Source organism: Habropoda laboriosa, unplaced genomic scaffold (genome assembly GCF_001263275.1).
Source record: "Habropoda laboriosa isolate 0110345459 unplaced genomic scaffold, ASM126327v1 scaffold57, whole genome shotgun sequence".
Lineage (NCBI taxonomy): Eukaryota > Metazoa > Arthropoda > Insecta > Hymenoptera > Apidae > Habropoda > Habropoda laboriosa.
Window position 1 is genome coordinate 292,412 of NW_017100229.1, and position 23,262 is coordinate 315,673.

The window sequence follows — 23,262 nt, forward strand, 5'->3', positions numbered from 1 at the left end:
GATTCCCTGCTACTGCCCCTCGCCCTTTAAAGAAGGGATTTTTTCTCTTCCAAGGCATGAATCCATTCTGTCCGGGGGTTGTAACCATGTCAACGGCCTTTACTTAATAGTCTCGCTCTGTCTCTGTCCTTCTACCTCGCTCCTTGTGCGTAACTCTGTGTAAACTCGCCTATGCGTACCTCCAAGACCTTCTTCGACTCCCTGGGGAACGAGGAATGCTTCGAAGGAACATCTCTGACGATTTTTGTAACGGAGAATTTTCACGTCGCTGGGCGAAGCGGCGGTGATAAGTGTTTATCGGTGAATCTAAGTTCTTTCAATTCTTTCATTGCTATCGGCGTTTTAAAAATTTGCTCGCGCTATAATTTTTGGAGCCTGTTGATACACTTGCACCTTAATTCAGCCGTGGTTAAAAATTTACCATCAGTCGCCCACGTTACGCGTTAAAATCTGCCGCAGTGAAAGGGTTAAGTTCTTTACGTTATTAGACTCCGATAGTGCGCACGGTGAATTTTCTTTGAAGACACTTACTGCGTTTTGTGCAATTTTATGGTAATCTAGAGGCAATTTTTCAACTCGCAGATCAAGTTTGAATGTTAAATTGAACATCGAAGTATTAAGCTGACAAGATTATTCGTGACCATTTGTGACGCTAATTTAAGTGCGCTAGATTGGTCGACTCGACAAATATTTATAGAAATTGAACTTTGAAATATTAAGTTGACAAGATTGCTCGCGCGGCGGATACCTGGAGAGAGGGAAAAGAATATGGGTACGAAATGCATAATGCAGACGAAGTGATGAAAACTTGACACGTGTAGAAAGGGAAAAGAGAGAAGTGTGTGGAACAGGACGAAAACAGCGGCTGCAGGAGCAACAGAGCATACAGGGAACGCTCGGTTTCACGCTGAAAACGTAAACCAGATCGATTTAGATTGCAACGCAAAGGATCGTTGCTTGTGCAGTGATAGCACGGCTCGCCGCTTTTATTTCACGCCAGGCTGATTAATGTAAAACTTGTATGACGCATCGCCACGCCATGGAAAACCCTTTTTAGAAAAATCGAGAGAACTAACGAAGACACTTAACAGGCGCCATGCTGTTCCCTTGTAGCTAATTTACTTTGTGCAAGGAGGGCGATTCATTGACACCCTTTTTATGAGACGTGTCCGCGTTACAAGCATTATCCTCTTATAACCCTACCTGTTCTTGCTTCACGTGTAAAAGAAAAAAATAGCGACAAAGTGTGAACTGGAAAAAATAGTCATTTTTCGTCGTAACGTAATTAACAATAAGAACGAGAATTAAATTTTATAGTCTTTGTGTATTTCTGAATTAATTAGACTTCGTATTAAATTTCATTGTAATTAATTGAAATTTCTTCACGATTGATTAATTATTTAAGTCATGCCTCTTTAGAGTAACGTTCGATACATTAATTGGTTACAGCTTCCATATTGATATAATAGCAATTAATTTACGTTCCCTCGCAGCGCGCTGCGAGGGAAGCAGCGTTACCAAATATAGATCAAAACCCTTCGGAGAAGTGTTCCATCTAACGAAGTAACAATCCTCCAAACATCGTTCCTCCTCGGAATATTAACAAACGTAACTTGAAAATGTTCAAACTTCGTTGGATTATTAATCGCTAGCAACCCCGATATTAAACCCACGGCAATTAATATGCATATCGTTTGGAACCTGTCGAAAATGTACTTTACATTTCCACTGAAAAATCGTTTCGTACGATAATACGTTTAAGAACCGAAGGAACAATTTTTGCCTGGATAAAAAGAAAATTCCGAAAGATTGCCAACTGTCCTCAGCTTCTCGACCTTTCCTCTATCCCTTGGAGGGAGCACAATGAAACGGGAATTCAAAAGACACTTCCCGTGGGTGTACCTGCGTAAATAGCTTGTTGTAGCCAGAATTGTGTTGATTGTATCCGATCATCGCCGGAAGCCAGCGCCGTCGTCGCCAGGGCCGTTGTTCGAGTGGCTTTTATCCACCTTCGACGCCAGGGCCCTTCGACTCCTTTATGGCCCAGTTTCCTTCTCCGAACCGGCTCTGTGGCACGACCAGCGCGATCAGCTTAAAGCACACGCTTACCACACGCTACCGCATTGCGTCTTTTTCTTTATTTCCTTCTCCCTTTCCACCCTTTCCACCCTTTCCTTCCTAGAAGATCGAACCGCGGCTCGTCGAGATTGATCACTCCGCGATCGAGATAGAAAAATTCAGCCGTGAGCACAGTTCGCGAAAGTTTACGTGGAACTTTGGTGCGCCGTTACGCCATCCTGGCCAGCCGCGAGGCCGTACGGGCACCGGGACTTCCCTCAGGCGCTCTTCCACGACTTTTTCCGCTTCCGTTTGCAAGCCATCCAAACGCCAATCCACGTCTACTCCCTTCGGTTTTCGAGCATCATCGCAACTCGACCACCTGGTGCTTCGACCTTCGCGAGCATCGTGAACTTCGACGCGAGACGGGCTCACTCTTCGACGATCTCCTCTTGGTGTTCACTCTCGAACACGCTGCAGAGAAGATTATCCTTTGCTTAGGGTCAAACGAAGTTAAATGTGGTTTGATCACTTGAACGGATGAACGCAAGTAAGAGTTTCATGGAAATGGGAGAATTCGAAAAATTGTCGCTTGGGCCGAGTATACATTTCTGAGAGTACACTTCAGAGCGTACTGATGGAGTTAGGAAATGGGAGAATTCGAAAAATTATCGCTCAGACCGAGAATACATTTCTGAGTGTACACTTCACGGAGTACACTTCAGAGTGAACTGAGAGCGTCAGTAAATGGGAGAATTCGAAAAATTATCGCTAACTTCAGGATTCTTTGATACTCTATCGAAGAAACAGTTCCTTTAACAAGAAAAATAGAGAAACCTTATTTATCAAAGAAAGAGAGAGCCTACTCCCTTCTAAAAGGCGTCTTTTATTATCAAATCCACTGTTTCACAGCACAGGATATTAAATGGAGCAAACATTCTGCTTCGCCAAATACACCAGACCAAAAACAACAAGATAAAGTCTAAATTTTTAGAGCAAAGCTTCTTACAGGTACTTAATCTTTTACGAATCCACTATTGGAAATATTTCAAAGCACGAATTTCTAGGTAGATGAAATATTCTGGTTCGCTATGTACACTGTACCAAAGGGAAGATTATGGAGATCAAATTTTCAGAACTCTACCTCTTTCAAGAAAACATTGACGAATTCACTACTTCAAATATTGCAAAGTATATTTCACCGAATGCATAAAATGTTCCAGTTCAATGTATATAATAAAACAAAATTTACGCAACAATACATTTTTACTAAAATTTGATCGAACCAAAAACAAAGAACAAACGAGAATTCAAGCTTCAAACTTTCGCAACACAATTTGCTATTAACAATATTTCTATATGAACATACACTTATTACGTCAAAAAAACGAAGACAGTAGAAGAATAGGTTCTAACTTCCACGAACAACCCGACATTCTCCCAATCATTCAGACGTTAACCAACCAATCATAGCCAATATCCCATAAAATATCTATCTAATCGCACAAAAAGCTTCGTTTCCACCATGAGGAAACGATCAGAGAGAGTCAATATTGGAGAAAACTTCTTTCTAATCGTACAAAGAGGCGGAACGATTCACGGAGAGTTCCAAGGAGACGTTCGTCTAGATCCAAACAATCTCTCCTCTCAGAAAACACTCTCGTTCCGGCTGTTTCGCAACGGATCGTCTAATACAAACTTACAACCCTCTCGGTTGGTGCCAGACTGTCGGTCGTTTTACCGCTGTCACGAAATATGCTGATATAATTGCTCTCAAGCAACGAGAGATCTTAACGAGGGACAGTGTCTTCCGTTGCATACGCTTCGCTCTAACGACTGCTTGCCCCGTTAATTACACCGTAGCAATTAAAGTAACGACGGAGAATCGCGCGCGTTGTTGTCGTTGGACGGGCTATACAGCATCCTCGACACGGTCGATTCCATCGAAGTCTGGTCACGTAACGTGTGCAAACCACCTTAATATACGCGGCGAGTCTGTGTATCAGATAACGCAAAAAAATTCGTGTGGTTTCTCTTTCGTTAAGTTAATCGTCAACTGGGCTAAGTTAAATTCGACTTCGTGGATATTTCAACCCTTTCGTGTCCATGGACTAGGGTGTCTCGAAAATTAATTTTTTTACCGAGATATCTTATATTTGTAATTCTTTAGACGCTTTGGGCGATGTGTATTTCGTGATTACGTCGAGTTTGTAATTTTAATTGTCGCGTGGGGATCTGTGCTGCAGCGATGAAGACTCGAAAAGAACAATCGATCGACGACGAAAGAAAAATGGAATTATTAGGTGGCGCAAGTGACGATGACGTTAACAATGATAGAAAGTCGTGAAATATTCAAAATGCATCATCGTTGAATAGTAAAACGAAAAATATCTCATCTAAAGCGTCAAATAGGCAACTTCGATTCACAAGATATCTCGTCCAAGCCTTCAAATAAATAGAAATCAGTGACTGAAACCAGTTCTAAGTGGTTAACACGTTCGCTGTCACAGTCGAAACACCGTCGACACAATAATGTACTCATTATACCGTAGTCTACAGTGTTTCGATCGATGAAAAATCGATAATCAAGAAAATTCTCATGAAAATCACGCGACTTTCTGAAAGTTACTAATTAGTAACACGACGACACGTCCATGACGATTTTCCTACATCAGCGAACCTGTTAAAGACTCCAACTTCGCTAAAGAACAGTGCTTACCAAAGTACACAGATTCGACTCTAACTTCTAATCTCTAAAAAGTCTCTCTATCAAAAAAAATCCCACGAACTTTCTTAGTTACCTGATACATCGAGCCTCGTTTCGTACGGTATTCGTCGAATGGAAAAGTTGGGAAAGAAACGAGCCGCGATCAGTTCGCCAAGGTCCTGGCTAGCACGAGGTTTCAAACAAGATTGAGGGATCGTTTGGATGATGCTGCTTATGTAAATTGACGGTGTGCACAGCCCGGTTACGTGTCATGGACTGGCTTGTTACGCGTTTAATAGCCAAGATCGAGGGGATCGAGGTTGTACGGCTTCGATTATGTGTAGCCACGATGAAAGATCGCTAAGAGGATTGCACAGACTTAACCGGCTGAAGTATTATACGTACGATCTATCGGTGAATTCAGACGAATTCCGATGAATATAGCAAGTACACACGTTGATACGATATTCCTTGGTACCTCTCTCACTCTCTCTCTATATATACACAAGAGTTTCAGAGAAAGGCGAACAGAACATGAGAATAGAAAGTGGATTATATTACAGAAAAGGCTGACGAGTAGAAGGCCGTCACGCAATTCCCTCGATCGCTCTGGATAATTAATTACCGCTGTTCTCTATCTAGGCTACAATACCTCCTAGCTATACACCAACCCGGTATGTATAGTAGGCGATATCGAAAACTCGGTGACAATTCGAAAAAACTCGTTCCTTTGGTGGAATTATCAAGAGGCAGGACGAGGGTGAGGTGAATCGATTCCGTTGACCTCTTTGTAACGGTGTGTCTACCCCGTTCGAGTGCGTTATCCTTTTGTAAACAGTGAACGATTATTCCGAACCGAACGAACGATCGACGATTGAACGTATCTCGTGATTGGTAATACTTTTCTCACCGATTCTACTTGGAGGTGTCGAGACGGAAGATTCGAGTGGTAAATTGTGAATAACGACAGAGTGTCCTTTAGAGGGATATAACAGGCTCTTCCTGTTTTCTTTCTCTTTTCTCTCTCTCTCTTCATCTTCCCTTTGGAGGCAGACGTAATTTGCTCGAAGACTAGCGACCACGATAAGTACCACGAGGAAAGAAGAAAGATGTTGAATAGAAAGGGGGAAAGAAAATGAAGAAAAAGGAAGGTGAAAAGAGAAGAGAGAGTGTCTGAATTGTAGGCGTGCTTCAGAGGTGCTATCAGAGGCAGCAGACCGGTTCACGAATATATCACATAAGGGGTTAGGAATCCACGAAAACTCCAACTCGGCCCCGAGAGAAGAGCGGAGGACGCACGGAAACGGGTCAACGACATCGTCGAGTTCATGTTCATTCGATCGACTCGGCCCGCGGGGCACGAGGCGTTATCAACATTTATCGAAAAGCTCTGGGCTAGTTTTGCGTTCATCCGTCTCTCTGTGTATATACATATACGTTTATTTCTTCCACCCCGTAAATCCTTTCCCAACCGACCGTTCACAAGATCAAAAAAGAAAAAATGAAAAAAAAAACCCACTTTTGCGTATGAATGTGAAGTATACCTGCGTTCGATCGTCTCGCGCGGAAGTAGATAAGGAAAACAAATATCAACAGCTTGGAAACGTCGAAAAGTGGCCAGGGTCGCGTGCGTTCTCTCGTCGAGCCTCGTCGGCCTACGACGCGTGTTCACGATGACGAGCAAACCTCGAAACTACGTCTCGAGGATCAACGAGCAACAAAGGTCGATCATTCACGATGAATAGCACTGTAGATGTGTGCGTGTGTGTTTTTTTTTCGAGGGAGACTCGGGTACAACGAACGCACTGTGCGAATCAACGATGATTGCTTAATGATGGACACACGCGCGAGACTCGACGACGATGGGGACACGACGTTTCTCCGCGTACTGAACACTACGTGTGCTCACATCCCCACGAACGCGAATCGCGTTCCTGCCTGGGTTAGTTGATACATCGGCCTAAGGGTTTGCCGACTCACCCGCTCTGTGGCGCCACCGAGGAAGCCGGACGACACCCCCGTAACTATATCGATCCACAACCCCTCTCTCTCTCTCACTCTCTCTTTCTCTCTCCCTTTCTACCTTCCTTCTCTCTCTTTCTCTACCTTTCTGTCTGTGTCTCTCCCTCTATTTCTCTGTCTTTCCCTCGGTCTCTGTGTCCCTCCCTCTTTCACTCTGTCTCTCCCACTCTCTCTGTCTCACCCTCTCTCTGTCCCTCTCTTGCCCCGATCTTCGCCACCCGCCACGACCCACACGACAACGCCAGGCCACTGCACCCTGAAGGCAACGTGTCCTATCAAACTGTACGTGTGCACGTATTCTTGGACGTCTCTGTGCGCGTGTATGCATGTGACGGTTGGTAACGCGTGTACGCGTGTCGATGTGGACGACGATCAAGTGGAATCGCGGAACTACGAGGGGTCTTCGACGTAGCTCTGCGGTCAAAGGTACCAACCGCCGAAAGTGTGTCATTCGGATGTATCGAATGTTTAGCCAATGAGTATGCCGGGTCATAGCGGTCCGTTCGAGAATAGAAGCGAGGCTCTCTCGTCGCGAAGGACATCCACGCTCGATGATTTTTGCTTCAGAGTGGGTGGATATGCACATTGGATTGATGGTGGAGGAAATTGTACCTTGGAATTATTTTTAATTTCCTTCACAGTGCAATGGAAATTTTGTCGACGATAAAAATACAAACGAGTATTAATTACTGTGAATTTTCGTCTAGTCTAAAGCACCTGGTGCATAAATAATTAGGTACACAGCGACAATGTCTTCGAGTACTATTAAAAAGAATTTTCACAAAGATTCGACGAGGGACGTACTAATTAAATGTTTCCGCGAACAAATAGGATTTGACAAGAAGGATTTCCTGTCGGATTTCGCGTGTTAATATCGCGGATTCATCAGGGGAATCCAATTTATCAACAAACAATGTGACTCGTTTCCACGAGACTCTTCCGCGCGAGTTACAGATTGGCTCAAAAACTGGGTCATGCTGATACGCTCGCACGCGTCGTTTTTTCACCTTTGAGGCTCTTCCGGAATCATCAGCTTTATTACGAGAAAGCTTCTTCTTCCCTCAGACCTGTTTTCCTCCCTTTTAGACGCATCAAACTGAATACTATTATATTACTGTACAAACATAACGACGAGAAACGTGAAAAGCACGTTTGAAGCGTTTAAGAGAGACAGACAGACGAGGAAAAAGAGGAAACAACGACCTGGTATTTTTTTTTCTTAATTAGGCGAACGTAATGGGAAGATGAGTTTTAAGTGTGACACGAGTTCATCGTGAGACGCGCATGTCTGTTTCATACAGCGAGACGTAACCGCAAACCGATCGAATTGAAGCATCCTTTAGCGTGTATACTTAGGTATAGTCGGTGGAAGAAATATAGCGAGGTCGTGAGATCGGTTAAACGTCAAAGGTTATACGTTCGAGCATATCGACGAGCAAATGGTGAAAAAATCGAAAAGATAAAAAGCTTGAAACCTTGCATTTTTATTATTTCTTCCACCGACTATACATCCGTGTGCATATCGTTTGATACGTTGATCTGTCGACAGGAAGAAGTGGAAATAGGAATTTTCCAAGATTCTGTGTAACGAAAGAAGCAATATACAATTTGCAAATGATGCAAAACACGAATTACTGAAGGCTGATTTGGCAAACTTGGCGACCAAGAGGACACTCGGGCATCGAAGGACGCCGCTGCTATTTCAGTAGAAACGTGGCATTAGAGCATCCTGTCATTTAAAGTACAATTTCAAGAATAGCTCGGTTACACAAGCCGCTCCTTTCAATATAATTTTATTATATTCTCATTGTACTGTACATCTCTCAACTTCTTCCAGTATTCCTCTACTCTGTAACTGTACTTTAATAGCAGAGCAATGTTATTCTGACAAGTTGAATCGTTATTTAACCATCACTACCTAGAGATCTTTCAAAGATCCAAGGATGATCTTCTACTGTACCTAAATACACGATTTACGTTGCAAAATGTAACTTAAAAAAATGACAAAATTATCACTCCTTATCTTCCCAAATTTAGAAATTCTCGAATGCTAAAAAATTCGCTTTCGAAACATATTTGCGTTCACAAAAGAAAAGTCAGAAAAGTGACTAGCAAAAATGTTTACCCAAAGAATCAACAAGATTCCTCAGCTAATCAACTCTTTATTCAAAACTTCAATTTAAAAAAGAAAAAAGGAAAAAAACAATCGACCGACGATTTCAACCCAGGAAAACTTCCATCCTATTTGTCCGGGACACAAAGGGGTTAGAACAACGGCTCGTTAGTATCCTCTCGTTTACCTTCCTCCTGCCAAAGGGCTTGTAGTGCTGCCGTCTGGCCGGACGTCGAAGATGCGCCATTTTCTTGGTGCACAGACCAGGGGAAGCTCGTGATAGAGTGGAGAACCGGCGTGAAAAGCGATCTTTCGACGAGCAAACAGAAGTACTCGAACAATCGGATGAATGAGCGCCGTTTACTCGATCGCCTACGTGGATCAGCTTTCGTCAGCTTCGCGAATCCATCGACTTCCGGCACGAGGTAGCTCGGTTCCTGCTTCGAAGCCGCATTTATTGCGGGCCGGCTGTCAGTTTCTCTCTCTCTCTCTCTCTCTCACTTCACATACACACGCGCGCGTACGTAAGTACACACAAAAGATTAAGAGTCCGTTTTTGGCGTGGATCACGAAGGATGCATCAAATGTTTTCGAGGTCCGGAGTACACTTAACAAGCTTGCCGACAACGAGAAGGAAAAAGTAATTGTTCACAGGTGAACGAGCGGAGATGAACGATTAACAGGCTGAGCAGAGAGACACCCGATCTTTGGATCCACGCCGAACACTAAATGCGATTGCATGTGACGTGTTCGGTGTGTATATCGAACGCGTAAATCCTTAGCCTTAACCTTGACTTTTGAACCCGACTTTGTGTCGAGAAAAGAGTAATTAACTTTTGGACATCTGGAGGATTAACGTTTGCCTTGGAAATGACCTAACTGTACCTTTATACATTTATTTATACATAATTTTTAATGTTATATGCAATGATTTGGAAGCAGAAAAATTCATTGACGTTACAAATTAAAAATTAAAGGTATTTTTTGAGATTTCTTCTGAGAGAAAAAGGGCCATTTAATTTATCTGCTTATTTATCAAATTTCTTTACTATACAGATAAGTGAAAATCATCCACATAAACTATTCTTGATATATAGGATGCACAAACAAAAAATATGAACACTTATATGGAAAATTTTTAAAAGTACTTTGCAAAATAAAATAAAATTTCAAGAATATGTTTTATCAATTTTTTTAAAATTATTCAATGATAAAAAAATTCATCCACGCTCTAAACCAAAAATTTAAACCTACTCCAAACTTTTCAAACTAATCGTGATAAAAAAGAATAGTGTCGTCTAATTTCTTTCTTTATTTACCAAAAGATTCCTTCACCCTCCGAATAATTGAAAAAAGAATTCGCGTAAACTATTCCCAAACGCTCCGCGATATTATCGTGGAAGTGGACCTACCACTCTTCAATGCATCCCACGCTCATTCACCTCCCTACACACTGAACAATCTCTACCAACGTAACCACGATCGAGATCGGTTCTCCGACACTTTGCTGCACCGCAAAGTCACGTGTGTGCACACCTCGGCAAACCGGACGTTTCCTCTGAAAAATAGTCGGGGTAAATCGACGGATCCTACGGTCTAACCAGACACTAAATTAGCGATCGATTCGCGAAGCTGAGAAACCGAGTCTCCTGTTTTCATCCGCGTCTCACACGTTGATCGGTGAAAACTGGTACGAGAAGACGAGGCCGGTACGCTTGTACGTGTGCTACTGGTGCGACGAGTTAGCTTTTGGAACGCATCACGACCTCCTCCGCTATAAATAAAACGGTGGCCGCCACACCGAAAACTCTGCCAGCCAGCCAGAGAGAGGCCTGAACTGTCGTAATTTTCCTCGTTCGACGAGGGGAACACTGGCGAAGAAGAAGAATGCCAGCCGGCTCTCTATAGGTGATTCCTAGAGTTTCGCGGTATGTGAATCACCCTAGTAGCTGGCCTTTAACGCGGTACCTATTCATACGATTCCAACGATCGACGTGTTCACGAGAGGTAGAAATGAATTGGAGGCGTAGAGATCGATTGATCGTTGCCCGGCTAACCGATAGTAGTTCGTTTGGCAGAGTGAAACAGAGAGAAATCGAAAAGGTAGCTACTCGCAGACAAAGATGTTCGACGGAGAAGTTTGCTCGTGCGTGTGTTATTGGAGGACAGGTTTGATGAGTCCATTGGATAACATCGGACACAAACGAGTATTGTAATCGATAAGTAGGTCTGGGTTGTGTCTAGGTCGAATCGACTGGTGCGATGCTAAAATTTGTCAAAACTGAACAGGTAGCTGCAAGCCAAGGATAATAATCCTTGAGTTACGGTGGTGTTTCATATAGTTTAAGTATAGACAGCTTACTGAAATTTAGGTGCAGTTTTGTATCGCTATCTTGTGGATTATATCGAACGTTTAAACGTTCGGATTGTTCAACTTTTCATTCAAGAATTTGAACAAACGTCTAGCCCATCTACGAGCTTCCGTGACTCATTCTTGGGAACGAAGGCAAGATTATTCGAGTCTTCGATATAAAAATTCCTTCTAAGCCTCGAAGTCTTCTCGAATCTTCAAAGACAGACGTGAGAAATAATTGTATTAGCGCTGTTCTGTGAATTCCTGAAATTACAATGCAATCAGCGGGAAATTGCAACGGTTGATGAGTCCTCGGGGGAAAAATGAAGAAGAAGAGAGCAGCAGGTAGATTGCTTCCGTGGTGAAAAGTTTCTAAACTGATTTTCCCTTTCGCGGAAATATTCATTCGCCGGAGTGGGGAGAGAAAAGCGGGTTGGCGGGGGAGATTTTTCAAGGATTTACAGTTACCAGCAGCTCTCCTAACGTTAAATTGAAATTCTTCGCGCCGGCAACTTGCACTTATATTTTAATCAGACGCGAGGAATGCAGATTCAGCGGCTCTCGCTGTCAACGCGCTCGCCTTCTCGTCCCGGGTTTGCAACAATTTAACTGGGTCAGCCTCTCTTGTTTTGTCGCTCAGGGCAAAGTCGACTTCGTCAGCAATTTTCTTAAACGTCGCTAATTTTTCCTCTCCGTTCTTCCGTATGAATGAAACGTCTCGTACAACCGTGGCCGTCGTTCTCGAGACTGCCGTTCCTTTTTCCTTTCTGTCGCTCCTCGTCGAGGCCCTCCACGCGGAACTACGGTCTCGAGAAACTCGACGAAGAAGAATGCCTGTGAAATTATTTAAATCCTGCTCCATAAACTAGCTTTATTGGGTGTTTAAACATTCCTCGGGCTGTTCAAATGGCGGATACAAGTTGCAGGCGAACCACGCGACGGCGCCTCGATGTTTCCGTGCCAACAGACACCGGTCATCTTTGGCAGCGTTTACGTCTGGACTCGAGAAGAAATTATTTCCATCGACAGACTGCACTTCGTTATTTTGCACTTGGTTGTCGAACGATTTTACGATTCGTTGAATTAAACGTGGGTGTTTGAAGAAGATTCGTCTTTTGGCGGGAATTTTAAAAGTTTCTTTCAATTTCTTTCGAATTATTCGTCTGTTTTATTTGGATATTGTTGGTTGCTTGTGTGTTTCAACGTTATCTAAGTGCAAATGGTAAGAAAATCGATGCTCGGTTTCCTTAAGAAGGTAACTAGAGCGTTTCGTTAGAGTGGAGGCACCTCGAACAACGCTCAGTCACTCTTGCGGTCGGTGAAGCAAACTGAAGATCAAAAACATTCCTATTTCCCGCCAAAGGATATCGACAGGGTAGAATTCTCTGTTACCGACCAGCGGTGAGACAGATATTAAAACGAGAGGGATCTTAAAAGACCGTCAGATGACTCGAAACTGCTGAATTAAGAGAACACTTAAGTGTGCCGCATCAATATTTATGCAAATACTGTGAATCACTTGAGAAATTAATTTTTTAAAACTGAAAAATAAAAAACCATGGAGTAGATAGATCGCGAGATGGGAAAACTTTCGGTGAAATGTAGTTGGCACACGTCTGCAATCGATCTTTTCTTAAATTTACGAATTTGTCATTGTTGTTTCACGAATATTAAAGTGTTCACTTTTTAAAGAATTCCTCAATACGTCAAACAGAAAGGAAGATCTGAAAAAGGTATTAGTAGCATTGTCATCGAGCCTCAGGCTCTTCGAATAATCGTCTCCGGTTATTGTCATCGAGCGAGAGCATCTTCCTCTGTGTCTGGATGAATCAATGCTTAAATGTACAGAGTACGAAAGTCAGTGCTTCTCGACCGGATGAATTCGTAGCGTTTTTAAGCGGCGCTTACCGAAACGTTTCTCGTTTTAATTATTCACAGGTCTCGGCGTTTCTCCTCCCCCAGCCGCTATTTCCGTGCAACCCACAACCATTCAGTTCTTCTCTTTTGTGGCGAGCATTTTTACCGCTATCTGCCCATCGGATCTTCATCAATTTCTATGAATCATTCCGATTGGATGTAACTGCTTTAATCTCTTGTCCCATCTCAAACAGTACCTCGGTGTACATTCTTTGGAGGACGTAATTCGAGATTGTAGTTGAGTTTCAGAGGACTTCACTTGTGACGGTTTCAGTTGAAAAGAACGTCTGGCAGAAATGTTTTGCGGTGTTTCATAAATTCTAAAGGATATTCAACCCTTTGAGGACGTGGAGTAGAAAGCTATGAACGTAAGCAAAAAGACCGATATATTTTTAAGAGGGAAAAAACTGCTGGCGTAAATTCGGGGAAAATATAAATTTCGATGTGATTCAGTTTAAGGAAATAATTAAAGTAGCAAGCTAATTATACGTTGTGCGAGAAATTAGTACTTCCAAAAATTCGTATTGCTGCGAATATCCAATCACGGCGTATTAAAAACTGCACACTGATTGAAATGAAATCCGTGCTACGTGAAATGTTAGAAATACCCCAGGAAAAAAAATTTGCGCCACTCGAAATACAACGAACATTTCAGCCGAAAGAAAAAAGGAAAAAGAGAAAAAAATCCGTGTTATTCGAAACAGTGGAAACATATAACAAAAAAGACCCTTAAAAGTGAAAACAAGCAATAACTGGCGGATCAAGTTGCACGTAGAGGCCATTATTCAAGCTTGCAACCCTGATCCCGCGCGGTGCACGCAGCTCTCCTAATTATTCAGCACCGCAATCACCGGCGTTCTTCCGCAAAATACGAGCTTCCCCCTTTATTTACCGGCACGTATGTTTCTCTGAATGCCACGTCCGTCACCCTAAATTTCATTTTCGCACGGTCTGCCGTGCATCCGCACCTGTTTCGCTTCACTCGCGGTTGCATCATCGCGGGTGCTTGCCTCCGGAAATGTAGGTCGCTTCTATCCGTCGCGGCCGAGCAAAGCAAAGCAGATTTAGCATCTCTCGTATATCCCTCTCCTCACTTTCTCTCATTCTGCCTTTTTATTTCCCTTTCTCCATATTTCTCTCTCGTTCTCTCACCTCTTTTTCTATTCTCACTTTCCTGCTCTCTATTTCTCTCTCCCTCTTTCACTCTGTCTCTCCCTGTCTCTCCCTCTGTTCCCCTGTCTCATCCTGTCACTTTTTCACATTCCCTCTATTTCTCTCTGTTTTTCTATCCTCTCCGTCCCTTTCTCACTTTCTTCCTCTTTATTCCTCTCCCGCTGCCATTCTACGGCGGTTCCCCGTTCGAAGAGAGCGCGAGGATCCTCCTCCGGCGAGTTTTTCCAGAGGCACGGCGCCGATTCCGTGACACGGATCGCAGCTGCGACGCTGCACCGGCGGCAATAAGCGAAGGTCGGCCTGTAAATTGTTCTCGATTGCGGCGAATTAGCGGACGATCGCTATCGCGGGCCTAAAATTATTTTCTCTCCCGGCTAGGCGCGCGATAATCGCGTCTCAACGAGAACGCGCCTCGCGTAATTGCCCTCGCGACCACCGACCACCAGTACTACACCAACTCGTTTTCTCGCGGTTCCGTTTCCATTCCGTGGTTGCGGCAATTAAGAAATTAAAAAGTTCCGCCGCGATAACAGGCCTACTCTGACGCAAATGCGACTTCGAACACGCGTGAAAGTTAATAAGTTCTTTGTGCCACAGATATTCGATATCAGTTAGAGGGAAACTTGGATATTTAGGGTGGTTTCTGTAGAACCAAGTGTTTCCAGTTTCTAGAGTGCCACGTATATACAGGGTGTTTCTTGTGAAACGAGTTTCCTCGTCAAATGTAACATTTCATTTTTTTAATTCGAACAAACGTTGTTCTTAGATTGACCAACTTTAACTCAAAACATTTCAGTACTCGAGTAATCACTTGATCAACTCAACACTAAAGTAATCAATTTTCGAATGATTCGAAACATAATAGTTATATTGGTGATTCTTTGGATCCTAATAAAGAATATGTGTGAAATAGTGTCAGTGAAAGACTTTCTAAAGTCTTAAAAAGAAAGGTACAATTATATTCCTCTAATCTGTTTTCTACATTCAAAATTACAATAAATTTTCCAAAGAAAAGCAAGTTAAATCCTTAATTCTTCGTTGCAACGCTGTGAATAAATCTAAAGGATAGTGTTCCCACAAAAGCTCAATCCAACTAAATCCCGCTACACAAAAATCACTTTTCACTTGGATTCGTTTCGAGACTAAAAAACTTCGTTCCAATTACATAGATTACTCACTGGAGAGTATCCTCTACAACACGTCCTCAATGACAGGATCACGTACATACTGAGTGCCATAGAGAATATTCCATCTATCGTACACTCTGATACAGTTAGAGCGCTCTATACGAACCGCCCTATATAGCACACTCCATATAACCTATACATAGACTGTTCTATATAATACGCCTTGTACAGAATGTCTTGCACAAATTGCTCCGTAAAGGGTGGCCTAAATGCACCGAGCCCTATATTTGGAATACAGATTTCTCTCTCTATTCGCTCTGCTTTTATACAATGTAAAATTTCCTATACTTGGATTGTCTCTCGCGAGGAATTAAAACGCTCCACGTACACCACCAACCACCTATATAATATTCGAATGAAAATATCCTACATACCCGGTGTCCCAGATATATTCCGTAATATATCTGGTCTGAAGAACCCGGAAATTCCAATTCTATTCGTGTCAATTTACACGAGCGACGAATCCTCCTCTCGTGTTACCGATCTTCGAAGAACAACAGCGAAACTCCGCTGTTTTTCGGCTGGCAACCGTAAACAGGGTCCCCGCGGTGGGTTTTCGTTCCCTGAAGGGCCAGTCGACAACAGACGGCAGATGGCAAGCACCTGACAGAGTTCCCTTTTTCAACAGCCTCCTTTCCCGAAAGCCTGCGCGTGTGTGCGCGTGTGTGCACGTGTACCGCTCGATACATCGAGAAATCTTCAAATTTTATATTACCATCCACGCCACCCACCCCTCGGTTTTGGAGGTGGATTTTTTCTCCTTGTGTAGAGCTGAGAAATGAACGCGTTGTGTACGCGGCTTGATACACGTGCCCTTGAACCGACAACGGGAGACGACGACGACACAGAGAATCATGAAGGCGAATTAGATCCAATCGAATGATTAAGGACGACAGGCGACTGCTCGAGGTGGACCCGATTACCTCGAGATAGCGTAACTCGGGCGAGAATACGCATAGGAGAGCCTGGTTGATCGAAGATCGATAAGCGGAGGCCGGGCCGAAAAACTTGTTTCTTGGAAAAATATAGCAATAATGCGGGAATTTATTGTACGGGTTTCCGGTGGCTCGGTGAAAAATAACCGTTTTCGGCCAGAGAGTTTATTATCGGGGAATGAAAGAATATTTACTTTGGAGAAAGGAACGATTGCGCTACGAGTTCTTGACGGGTCTGCTTCAAGTGTGTGCCTTGCTTGAATAACGTACTAGAGCTGGAGAACTTCCAATACTCGATTAATGCCAATTATTCGAGTAATTCGAATAATTTCGGAGGCGAATTCTTTACTTGGATGACATAAATCTTTCAGAAAATTCAAATAATTCGAATATACCAGTTACACGGCATTCAACTATTCGAAATTGAAGTCCTAATTCTACCGATATTCGAATATTCGAATACCCCGAATATTCAGATTCAGAAAATTGGAAAAAGAAAGAAGACAATTATCTCTCAAAGACAGCCTGTTTCTGTCAACTATCACGAACAATTCTCGCACCGTAACAATACAAATTGCACGCATAATCGCCAATTATTCCGCAGACGGATAATTATACGGGCACGTTGAACGCTGCTCATTATCTCCGTCGTCTCCGCGATGAATATGACCCACGACAATAATTATACGCGCCTCCTCCTCGCGAGGATCCCAATTTTCTGGGTCACCGTGGTCGTTCTTTCTTTCTTCCTCTCGGAGTGTTAACCACGTTTCTCGATGTCGGTTGAACACAGCGTAACGCCTGCCGGGATCGGGAAAGGTGGGAGAGACGGGCCAATAATTACGCTGGTCGTTGCTCTAGGCGCACGACATGCCTGGGCTATTAAGCAATGAGCTACGCGTATACAGCCTGGACAAAGTCGGAATAATCAAAAGTGGTAAAGTGGCTCGCGTTTTACGATCACGCTGAACCACTTGCCTCACGATTTGATTCGAAGAAATTCCACATGGATCCAATTTAATTCCATTCTCCTGGCGCATTACTCTCGCGATATTAAATAAGGAAGACGAGCAGTTGACTCACCGAGAAAAAAACTTCTGCACATTTCGACACTACGACCGCCGAAAGTGGCAAGTTTTCAAAAGCGAATTTTTAGTTCTTTAAATTTCTAATGTAAATCGATACAAGTGGGAATACGCTTGCAGAACACAGAGAGTCTGAAAGTTGCGAACGATAACAGCAGTATCGAACGTTCTTTTTCGAAAGTTGCTAATTTCGACCTAGTTAGGTGCTCTCAGCGTTAACACAGGATAAAAACACACGTTACCCTTCGAGTCTCTGAAATTTACGTTCACAGTCCACCTATATTTCTTACCCCGAGAAAATAGATTCCCCGAAAGTAAGCACTTGCGACACTCGTTCGTTGAAAGAAATCGCCGGAGAAGTTTTATGCAAATTCCGGGATCGGTAAGACCCTTTTCTGTTCCTAGTATTCCTACCGTAGAATGATATGTGACGGGTATATGTGCGTTCGTTAAACGAAGGGCTGCTGGCCGTCGAAATCGGTCAAAAAATTCCAGAGACGACTGGGAACCTTTTATTGCGCCGACTTTGTACGAAATTTCGTCGTTTCGTAGAATTTTACGATCCACCGTTTCAGACCCGATCTGTACTCGCTACCTTCACGTTATACATCCTCGTGGTCCCCGGACGAATTACATAAAAATCCCTCTCTCTCTCTTCAAATGGACCAGCCGGAGTTTTTATCGCAATTTCATAAAACCGTATCCCCCGAAAATTTTTATTATACCATTTTTTTCTTTATATTTTTCATTTTTTTTTCTGGGTAGAAACACGGCCAGCAAGCACACACACACACACACACATACGAACACATTGGTCAGGCTGTTAAGAAACGGTCTTAGGATAATCCTGTCGTACGTTTTACAACCAGCACTTACACGACCCTGTTGCACACCCACCAATGTGTGAAAACGAGTGTGTAAGTGCGTGGTACGGGTGAATACACGCGACCGTATGTGCCTTTATACCGTCCAGCTTTCTCTTTTTATAGCCTTCTAAGCATCGAGCCCGCCTCCGTTCGCTTCACCAACAAACCAGACCCATCAAGTGCCGGCCTGCACGGACGTACGTTGCATGCGTGGGTGTGACGTGACCATGCTGACAGCTTCATCTGTGTGAGTGACCAGCCAACGGAGGCGGATGGAGATCCATGAGGGTATCATTTTTACATGTACGTCAGCTGCCATGTGTACGTGCACGAGCAAACTCGAAAATTTCAGTTTTTTCTTTAGTGGATCAGTTTTGGAAATTTTAGGGAGGATCAATTGTGCGGTTTTGTTTGAGGGAGAGATGTGGGGTGGTTTATTTTGCGGAGGAAGTTGCCGTAGATTGACGGGTGATTTGGTGGACCAGTTACGGAAAGAATTGGGTACTTTTTGTATCCTACTTAAGATTCACAGTAAACAACTCGAATTTTTTAGATTAGAAATGAGAGCACCAGTTAGGCGAAGAATTGGACATATTAACACTAACGCAACTACATTATTTTCATTCAAATTTCTTAGATAATTGGTTTAGATAATTTTAATTTTAATTTTAAAAATAAGTGTAATTGTCTACATCACAGAGAAGAGAAAATTATCGCGTCTCTGAAAGATTTCACTGAAAAGCAATCACAGCTTAATTCTATCAGAACTTCGAAATTATAATTCCTTCATATTTTCGAAGTCAATATTTCTGTCTCTTCCGACGAATAAAGGAGCATCTCTCGTCGATCCACGAACAATCCCATTGAACGTATTCTAACCTAACCCAAAAAATGGTCGATACGAGGATCAAAGTGTGAACGTTCGAGTAAATTCGATTCACAAAATCATTTCCAACGAATCTCGTACCTCCTGTTCACAAGCTCGGTTAAATACGCGCTACGACCAAAAAGTTCTCGCGTGTTTATCGCAATATTCCAGCGCAGTCGGGACTTTTTACGACTGTTTAACGTCCAAAGTAACATGAGAAGTTATTGGGACCGCGAGATCCTTCCATCTCGGCAAAGGGACGAGAGACAAGGACGTTGAACACTCCAACCTGGTGATCCCTCTCTCGCGACGCAATTCGCAATTTCGGCTCTCTCTAATCACCGGACAGGACGCGGCGGAATATCGCGTCGAGGTTTGCGGTTTCTCATGCAAATGGAGCGACAGATAAGCGAGGAGAGGCGGAGTGGCCGAAAGTGCTGGTACAGGCATAACGAGGCAATATTTTTCCGCGTTTGCCATGAGAATTCTCCACGATCAACCAAAGCCACACGGAAACTGGCCGAATTTTTATATCATACCTTCTCCAAGTCGATTTATCGTCTCCATTTGCACACTTAAATACACGGTTCATCGATATAAACGCTCGATCTTCGATGGTAACCGCGACGATGATCCAAGAATTTTTTTCCTTTTTTCGGAGGGAGAATCGACGAAATCTTCCTGTCTCTTCTTTCTCTTTTTCTCTCTCCGTTCGTTCGTTCGCACACTCGAATTAACGAGTCGAAGAGCAAGGCTGATAAAGTTATTAGAGGCTGTTTAAAGGGAGACAGGAGTTGTTCGTGAAAATCGGAGACAAGCGGAGGAACAGCCGACGAGAAATCGCTCGATACCTCTCGAATAACAGGAATCCATTCGATACTCGTTACTATAAGTGGCACGAGTGCTCTCAGACACGCGCGAGCCGCACAAATTACTCTGCTCGTTCGCTGTTTACAGTCATTGGCACGTAACCGCGTTTGTACGCGCCTGCACGATCATCGCGTAGCTCGCACAGCAAAAGAGAAAATCATCATTGAACGCCGGGATTGCGCAACCCTGGCTTTTAAATGATTCCTGTCTTTACGAGCTACGCGAAGGTATAATTTTGCAATTCTCTTTTTCTTCCTTCTTTTGTAACAGTTCGCAGGTTGAAAGAGATGTAGATTGAATCGAGAGTGTTGAGTCTGTGCGAAAGTTGTATCACATTTTACGCTCTTTACCGGTGATTAATTCTTTTTCTTCAGGTCGAGGTAATTAAAAATTTGGAATAATATTGACAATCGGGATAATTCGAGATTCCAGAGATTAAAAATTTGGAATAATGTTGAAAATCGGGATAATCAAAAATTCCAGAGATTGGAGATTTTGAAAAATGTTAAAGATTAGGATAAACGTGGTTCGATAAAATGACAGACTTTTTAACCAGACCTAATACAGTAAATTCTCTACAAGAGTCAGTAAGTTTGGATTCTACAATTGACAGTATAGATGGTCCTACGCCTAGGTCTGCGTCATTGCTGCGCCCATGTTACCTCGTTCGCAGTCAATCAAGCGTGTAACGCTACACCAGGCGGTTTGGTTGCCAATTGTTTATCGCATAGAGTCGGCCTCCCTCTACGTAAAAAAAAAAAATGTAGGTTCGATTCCACAAGTGTCAGTAAAATGTAGGGTCGATTCGACAAGTGTCAGTAAAATGCAGGGTCGGCCTACCTCCACGTAAAAAAAAAAAATGTAGGGTCGATTTGACAAGTGTCAGTAAAATGTAAGATCGATAGCAGCAGAAAAGCTGCTAAACAATTAGAATTAAATGTAACGATAGAAATTATTGCAATAATGCGTAATGCAATTGAAAAATTGAAAGAATCAAAAGAAAAAACGCGAATACATATCTTTCTCAATTCTAGAATATAAGAATAAAATACGCGACGAGAATTGGGGAGAAGCATAAGTTAAACGTGTAAAAATATTCAATAATAAACGAACTAGGGATGAAGCTATTATTTCAATACGCGATGCACTGACTCTAGTATTTACTAAAATTCAAAAATTCTCGTATAAATTCCGAAAATAGATTATTAATTACGGTAAACTACTGAGACGGTTTAATTAAGGGTGGGCATGGTGCTGCTTTAGTTTGAAATGATTTATAAACACATAATTAACAGAGGAAAAACCGTGAAACGGCAAAACGTCTACATTCTAATTGTTATAACATGTAAACAGAACTTTAAATTTAGTGTAAACAGAAAAAATATATAATACAATTTATTTCACGGTATTGCAACAAATAAACGTTGAATAAATATTTAATTCGTATAAAAACAATTATTTAACGTAATAATTTTACCTTCACTATGGCTATTTTTAATCTACGACCACAGGTCAACCTGATATCTAATCCTTACGAACTTTAAATTCAGTCTAAACTGAGAAAATATATAATACAATTTATTTCACGGTATTGCAACAAACAAACGTTGAATAGATTCTTAATTCGTATAGAAACATTTATTTAAAATAATAATTTCACCTTCACTATGGCTATTTTAAATTTACGACCAAGGGTCAACCTGATTTTTAATCCTCCGAACTTGATTTCACAACGAGAAAGTAATAAGATCGTTGAAACGTACTTATTTGTCAAAGAAACTTGCAAAAATGTATAAATAATAATATGTAATGTTTTAACAAATTTTTGGAAGTATAAATTAATAATAAAATTGTGAAAATTAATAAATTATACGTTATTATAACATTAATAGAATTATGACTAAACCGAAGTTCGAAGTCGAGTATTTAAAGTCTGATATTACGTGCCTAGCGAGTGCCGGTAATTGTTAAAATTTGTTTAATAATTAGTAATAGAAATTCTAATTGATTCTAATGTATACAAGTGTTACAAGAAGGCTGAGTGTGTACAGGGTGGACATAGACTAGCTAGTAGCCCCCGACCACTCTATTCACATCTCAGAACCTTCAGGTCAAAATACGCCGCGAAGTGTCTAGGGCCCAGTATAAAGGGTAAATGATTTCGCGGGACATCGGCGGGTCCTTATATACCTGCGGTACCCTCTCCCCAAAGTCATTAGCAAAATCGTCGGTTAGGTCAGGCGGGAAATTTTCGCGGGAGATTTTCGCGGGAGATTTCCGATATCGTAACACGGTATAATTTATCAATTTTCACAATTTTATTAAAAATTTATACTTCCGACAATTTGTTATAACATTGCATATAACAATTTATACGTTTTTACAATATTCTTCAATGGAAACATAGGTTTTAGCGTTCTCGTTACTTACTCGTGGTTAAATTAATTTCGTAGGGATTAAAAATCAGGTTGACCTGTGGTCGTAGATTAAAAATAACCATAGTACAGCTAAATTTATCGTGTTAAATAATTCTTCTTACACGAATGAAAAATGTATTCAACGTTTGCTTGTTACAATACCATGAAATAAATTATATTACACATTTTCTCTATTCACACTGAATTTAAAGATTATAACGATTAAAAATCAAGTTGACCTGTGGTCATTTATCAAGAATAATCATAATAAAGCTGAAATTATTGTGTTAAATAATTTTTTTAATACGAATTAGGAATTTATTCAACGTTTGCTTGTTACAATACCATGAAATAAATTATATTATACGTTTTCTATATTTACACTAAATTTATCGTTCTATTCTAACAAGCAAACGTTGAATAAATTCCTAATTCGTATTAAAAAAATTATTTAACACAATAATTTCAGCTTTATTATGATTATTCTTGATAAATGACCACAGGTCAACTTGATTTTTAATCGTTATAATCTTTAAATTCAGTGTGAATAGAGAAAATGTGTAATATAATTCATTTCACGACACTAAAACAAACAAACGTTGAATACATACAAATGTAACGATAGAAATTATTGCAATAATGCGTAATGCAATTGAAAAATTGAAAGAATCAAAAGAAAAAACGCGAATTC

At 41.8% G+C, this 23,262-nt stretch overlaps 1 protein-coding gene across 12 annotated transcripts in view; it reads right to left on the reverse strand.

Annotated features, from left to right (window-relative positions):
• Positions 1-23,262, reverse strand: part of LOC108571446 (voltage-dependent L-type calcium channel subunit beta-2) — an 89,456-nt gene that overhangs the window by 13,829 nt on the left and 52,365 nt on the right. For 3 of the 12 annotated variants that reach the window (XM_017933503.1, XM_017933502.1, XM_017933501.1), the window contains exon 1: positions 1,903-2,093. The exons of 7 other annotated variants lie outside the window; for them this stretch is intronic. In XM_017933503.1, coding sequence (XP_017788992.1) covers positions 1,903-1,953 — 51 coding nt within the window. In that variant the 5' untranslated portion in view covers positions 1,954-2,093. Of the gene's footprint in view, positions 1-1,902; positions 2,094-9,087; positions 9,148-23,262 lie in introns of those variants that run through there. 2 more of the 12 variants (XM_017933500.1, XM_017933499.1) reach the window with 1 other exon arrangement.